Genomic DNA, 6,212 nt, shown 5'->3' on the forward strand with positions numbered 1-6,212 from the left:
GGCTCCCAACCCTTTCAAACAACACTGTGTAATTTCCTTTGTTATTAACGGGTACTTAGATCAGCTGGTCATCCCCGTTTTCCAAGGTTTCATGCGTTCCAGGAGGTCCCAGGTTCGAGTCCCCAATGACGTAATATTGCAGAAATTAACATGGAAGGTAGAGTTAGTTTGCCCTCCTTGTGACACAATCTCAACCCCCATCCGCTTCGGCTCCCTTGGCTAGGTTACCCATGAGGCTCCCTGGTAGGCTAGGCACAACAACCTGTTCAATTAATGTAATAATATGTTGTTGGAGCTTAGCTTGTTAGGCTTCCAACTAGTTAATATATTCCACCTTGTTGAGTTTGTGACACAATCTCAGCCCCATCTGCTTCGGTTCCCTTGACTAGGTTACCCATGAGGCTCGCCGGTAGACTAGCACGGCAACCGGTTCAATTAATGTAGTAGTACGTTGTTGGAGCTTAGCTTGTTAGGCTTCCAACTGGTTACCATAATACCCATTATCTAATATCGGTTTAAAAAAAGGAAAAAGAATAAAAAACAATAATAACTCGACAAAATAATCTACTTTTAAACCGTCCTTCTCGAATTCTCCACCCTTCACTTTCTTCTTCTCTCTTGTCTGCTAGGGTTCAGCCATGGAAGGAACTCGATCTTCAGATCTTCAATGATATCGTCTCTTTTCTGAAGGTAAATTTAGTCGATCAAATCGGATGGAAACCTGATTGTAATTTTCTAAAAAGTATAGTCGTTGTTTGTGGATTTTTTTTTTCTGGTTGATATGTATATTCTTGGATCTTAAATTCAATTTTAAATACGAATTTGGTCATGAAGTGATTGAAGAAACACAGTAGTTACAGTAAGGATTATACATTTCAATTTGTACCACCAGACTCTGTGTAATTACCTATGAGTTGGTGTTTATTTCTCTGTCATTTCCTTAAAATTCGTAGCTTATGATTAATAAATTTGATTTTTCAGATCAATCCTTTTTTATCTGGTTAGTACTGCATTCTCTTTCCTACTACACTCAATTTTAATTTTTGTGTGTAATTAGTCTAAGAATGAGTGTGTTTCAATTATTAAGCTTTTGTTGAAGCTTCTCAGGCCTATTGATTATAATTTGAGGGTAATCGTCCTACTGGAGTGCATTTGAGATTTAAATGTGTAGTTGTATATAAGGTTTTTTGCTTGCTTGATTTATCTCCCTAAACTTACACATGACTGGAAACCAGTTTTTGCTGTTTTCCTTTGTCATATCTAGTCATTAATCTGAGAACATGTAATAAGTTTTGTAGCTGAATTGAGTTATCTTTAAGATAGTGCGCCTTTTTGTTCTTTGAAATTCATGGTAATTGGGAGGTGATTTGTATGATATTTATATGAATCATGTATTTGATCTAGTCTTATCCAGGCGGGCAAATTTTCCAAGCATCAATTATCATCATTTGAAGAAAAAACTATTGTTATTTTTCTTATGTTTCTTCTCAAGTTTTCAACAATTAATGTTACTAATGTGATGAACTCACAGGGGGGAAGATATAAAGAGAATCATTTGGTGAGCAGTGCAAGAGAAGAGAGTGAAATAATGTCGAGCGGAGGAAACACACATTGGTGTTATAGATGTAGGTGTCCTGTTCGACTCCGAGGAAGGGATTCAGTTTGCTCAAGATGTGATGGTGGTTTTATTCAAGAGCTCAATGAGGTGGAAGGCATGGGCCAGATGGATATATTAGGCTTAGATTCTGATGTTGATCGTGACCAGAGGTTTGGACTAATGGAAGCTTTTTCAGCTTTTATGAGGCAACGGTTAGCTGGAAGAAACCGTGACTTTGACATCAGAGGGAGATCTGGTGTGATACCCGAGAATTTCGGCTCTGGTTCTGGTCCTTGGTTGATCTTTAGTGGCCAAATTCCTGTTCGGATGTCTGAAAATGGGATTGAGGTGCTTCTTAATGGAGGTCCAGGAGTTGGCATAAGGCGAGCTAGTGGGAATGATTACTTTCTAGGGCCAGGACTGGAAGAACTTATCGAACAACTCAGTAGGAATGATCGGCAGGGCCCACCCCCAGCAGCTCGTTCTTCGATTGATGCAATGCCCATTGTTAAGATATCTCAGAAGCATCTGCGCACCGATGCCCACTGTCCAGTTTGTAAAGATAGATTCGAGTTGGGGTCAGAGGCCCGTCAAATGCCGTGTAATCATATTTATCATACAGATTGTATTGTTCCCTGGCTGGTCCAGCACAACTCATGTCCCGTTTGCCGCCATGAATTGCCACCACCAGGATCCAGCAGTAGTTCCCGTAGTAGTCAGAGTTCAAGTGGAGCAACCAGAAGCAGCAGTTTTGTCAGTAATACCAGTGGAAGACGGAACAATTTAGAAAATCAGGGAAGGCGCAATCCTTTCTCCTTCTTGTGGCCTTTCCGCTCAAACTCGAGCTCAAACTCAAACACACATTCACATACCAATTCGCAGTATAACATGCATTATAGTGAATCTGGTGGAAGTAGCTCTACAACGGTGCGTGAAGATGATCATCATCATCAGATGAGTTATTCTGGATGGCCTTTTGATTATTAGGGCTCATGAAATTGGGGACCACTTTGTTTCACTTTTACAATGCTCATGTCCTCTGCTATGAGAAAGTCACAAGAATTTCCAGTTAGTCTTTATCAACTTGAAAGTCACAAGAATTTCCAGTTAGTCTTTATCAACTTGATTGGGCGTAGTTCTAAAATGGTCTAGAGATTGGGTGTTTAGCAGATTACAATGGCTTTTAAGTGCAAGGAAATCTTTGTGTTTTTTCTGTATCCATCTTCTCTTATATGTAATGTAAAAACTTTCCTTGCTTATCTAAATGCTTTCTAAATGGTCAAAGTTGCTGTGTACCTTGATAGTGAATGACATTGTATTGTCGTTATGTCATGTATAACCACTAGAAAATCCTTTCAGGACGAAGGAAGAGAGAACAGTGTTTTTTTTTCAGTTGTGAAGCGTAAGAAAAATTTCTTGTTAAAGCAAATAACCCAGGCAAGGTGCTTTTGGAAAATGAACTGGTGGACGTTGCTTGTAAGTTGTAACTGTGGGGAAGGTTTGTATCCTTCAAGGATGTTGTTCTTGGATGTTATATAGGTTTCACTTGGATGTTCTTCCTAGAATTCAACTTCGTTTCATGCTATGATCTGTCTTATTTGAAGCGATGATAAATCTTCTCATAAATTTGTATTAAATCATCCCAAAGACCGTGTACAGCTGTTGGGCATGGCAATTAAATAGCAACCAGACGTGGGCAACTTGCAACATCCATTCAACAGTTGAGCTTGAGCTTCAGTTCGTACCTAATCTCATCAATGATCCTTTGGATTCTCCATGGAATAAGTTTTCGCTTACCAACAGAGGATATCATTCATCGTAACAAAACCGAACCTTCACCCTCTTTGCTATAGGCCAGCTGACTTCTAAGAAGCACACCCCTGACTTCAGCTCTATGTAATGCAAGTATAGGATTATAGAAATTTTCAATTGCATCAGTTGGAACTCTCGTGCAGAGAAATTGCTGAAACGTCAACAATCTAAGCAGGCTGTGTGCACAACAATCTGCTGAAACGTCATTCAGTTATGCACTGTGACTATTGCTGGTGCTAGTAGTGCTAAGTTTTGTAGAGAAATATGAAAACTGATCTTTCAACACCGGTGGTACTCTGACGACGCCTTACGGGTCCAAGGTGTAAACACCAGGCCTTACAAGTACAAAAGCAGAAAACCAGAACTAGTTTAGTCAGTATACTACAGAATACAGCTACCTAAGCGAATCCAATATACTTCCAATTGAAATGAAACTAAAACACGTAGTTTATACGAGGCATGAGCTAGTTGACCACCAGTTAACTGGTTGAAGTCTGTTCTATATAATGTTCTATGTAATGTATCATTCTCATATTTTGCAGTCATGGACATTAAAAATGGCTTCAAACTCGACATCAAGCAATCGAATGTGTTAATTCATTTGATCTTATCCACTTTCCAAAATATGATTTTATGAAGCAAAATAATTTTAAAGGAAAATGATATTTCAAGTGCAGCGGAATTTTGACCAAAACCAGACCGCTCTTATTCTAGAATCTGAATGACATGCTAAAAATTATCAGCAAACAGCCAAGCACTACAGGAACAGGAACGACAAATATTCAGAAACAGAGGTTCAGTCAATTAAAAGAGTAAGTCTCAAGGAAATGCGAGGGGGTGCTTCGTCGGGTGAGATCCAGTAGCAATAAACAGCTGTCAAGAACGGTAATCGAAGAACATATGCAGATAACATGCTGTAAAAAAAGGCCAACCAAAATTTAATTAACCATGAGTGGTAACTGCATAAGAGGATCTACTTGTGTTAAGCTATAAATTAACTAAGACCCCTAGAAAAGCAGAAAGGCATTGCCTGAATGCTTGTACATAGAATGGTCTTGCATTACAACTTGAAAGTGAAGTATTGGACAGCCTTGGGTACAACCAACTCCTGGAACATGTTCTAAGAAGCAGGAGCTATCTTAAAATTAATGTTGACCTAAAACTAGAGCAAAAACCATTCCATTTAAAAAGTTTTCAAGTTCATACTAGTACAACACAAGAAATCAAAGAAAAGATGAAATGAATCCAAAGAAGAAAAAGAGCCTCCAAAATCCGACCCGTATGTTCTCACAACTAACAAAGGATCATCATTAACTACCTTAGTTTGTCAAATCCATGATGGCAGAAACAATATCCCCATCACAAGCCTTGAGCGCCTTAACAGCCTTTGGCCTAGAGACTCCAGCTTGTGTCATGACCAACTCGATGTCCTTGGGCTCCACTCCTGTCTCATCCACGTCCTCCTCATCTTGAGCAGGGGATGAAGACTCGGGCTTGGAGACTACATGACTTAGGTCAGGAGCTTTAAACTGCTCGGCCGCCTGTGTTTGTAGTTGCGAGCTTAAGTCTTCAATCTTAGCCTCACCGAAGATAACATACGTGTCAGATGCTGGGCTTTTGAAAACATCCGGTTTTGAGATCACAAACAAAATCTGAAAATATAACATAAGTAATATCATTCCAGAAATCCCCAAGTAGATAGTTTATCAACAACATACACTAATAGCAATAAAAACAGACGGCAGAAAATATCCAACATTCAGGGGAAAAGAAAATCAAACATTTTTGCTTTTCTTCACTGTAACACGGCTAACACCAGTGGTGGGTTTCATTCCAAGCTTCAGCATTGCCTTACGACTCTTCTTCTCGCTTCTGCTTTGCTTGGATCTACCACTGACATCCCCATCTTGTTGATCTATAACCAAATATGCAAAAAAAAAAAAAGACCAACATACTAAATTAATAAATTCCCACCAGTGAACCAACCGAAACTACCAATACATAAGTGAAACCGCACACAAATTTCAAACTGACCATACTATAATGTACTAATATAGCTAAGTTAGTATTTATTACCTTCTCCCTCGTCATCATCGTCTTCTTCATCATCATCTTCTTCTTCATCCTCAACAACAGGTTCATCAGGCTACAATAAGACATTAATCAAGTCCAAATATAGAGCAACTGAACTACCTCAAAACAAATTACTCAAACTATCAAATTTAAGGATAGTATATATGATTTTAGGGCACTTGACTGACGCTTTGGACAGTATAGTTTTAAGTTGCTAATTAAACATTGATATGGTACAGTAACTAATAAGTAAAATGAATAGAGAAGACTCACGTTGATTTTCTGCTCTTCTAAATGGGCAGCGAGGAGTTCCTCTTGCGTCTGAGCAGTCATGGTGTTTGTTTAGAGTGAGAGAAAAACGTAGAGATAGTGAGAGACTGTTAATAAAAACCCTAAAAACTTAAGCGGCGAGGATTGGTGGGCATACTTATAGCCTAGTGAATGACCAAATTACGAAATGGCATTCCTCTTTAATGTGAATTACGAATAAATACCCTTCAGTAGCTTTCTCTTTTGCGTATTGGTACTTGGGAGTGTCCCAAAATCAGAAGTGTTTGTGCTCCGCGACCAGAAATCGATCTAAGTCGGAATATAAAGCGATTTGTACCAAACTAACTTCTATATTTTCAATTTATTTTATTTGAGAAGCAACTAGGGGCAACTCTTATGGTATAGATATTAGTATATTACTAGAACACCGTTGTCGCGGTGGGAAGGACCGACTGAAGAA

The 6,212-nt window shown here is 38.9% G+C and overlaps 2 protein-coding genes across 3 annotated transcripts; one reads left to right on the forward strand and one right to left on the reverse strand.

Annotated features, from left to right (window-relative positions):
• The first annotated feature begins 554 nt into the window (after positions 1 to 554).
• Positions 555 to 2,989, forward strand: LOC113310334 (probable E3 ubiquitin-protein ligase RHC1A). Its single transcript, XM_026558977.1, has 2 exons — positions 555 to 690; positions 1,532 to 2,989. Exon 2 carries the CDS (start codon positions 1,589 to 1,591, stop codon positions 2,582 to 2,584), a length of 996 nt encoding a protein of 331 aa, XP_026414762.1. The 5' UTR covers positions 555 to 690; positions 1,532 to 1,588; the 3' UTR covers positions 2,585 to 2,989.
• A 243-nt stretch (positions 2,990 to 3,232) lies between these two features.
• On the reverse strand, positions 3,233 to 5,909 carry LOC113310337 (nascent polypeptide-associated complex subunit alpha-like protein 1). 2 transcript variants are annotated; one of them, XM_026558988.1, is made up of 5 exons: positions 5,756 to 5,909; positions 5,486 to 5,555; positions 5,191 to 5,324; positions 4,728 to 5,061; positions 3,233 to 3,744 (listed from the first exon to the last, which is right to left on the reverse strand). In XM_026558988.1, the coding sequence occupies exons 1-4, from the start codon at positions 5,813 to 5,815 to the stop codon at positions 4,729 to 4,731; spliced, it is 597 nt and encodes a 198-aa protein (XP_026414773.1). In that variant the 5' UTR covers positions 5,816 to 5,909; the 3' UTR covers positions 3,233 to 3,744; position 4,728. The 2 variants fall into 2 exon arrangements, with proteins under 2 accessions (XP_026414773.1, XP_026414764.1); XM_026558979.1 differs by lacking the exon at positions 3,233 to 3,744 and adding an exon at positions 4,034 to 4,323.
• Between the last annotated feature and the right edge of the window lie 303 nt (positions 5,910 to 6,212).

Source organism: Papaver somniferum, chromosome 1, assembly GCF_003573695.1.
Source record: "Papaver somniferum cultivar HN1 chromosome 1, ASM357369v1, whole genome shotgun sequence".
Taxonomy (NCBI): domain Eukaryota; kingdom Viridiplantae; phylum Streptophyta; class Magnoliopsida; order Ranunculales; family Papaveraceae; genus Papaver; species Papaver somniferum.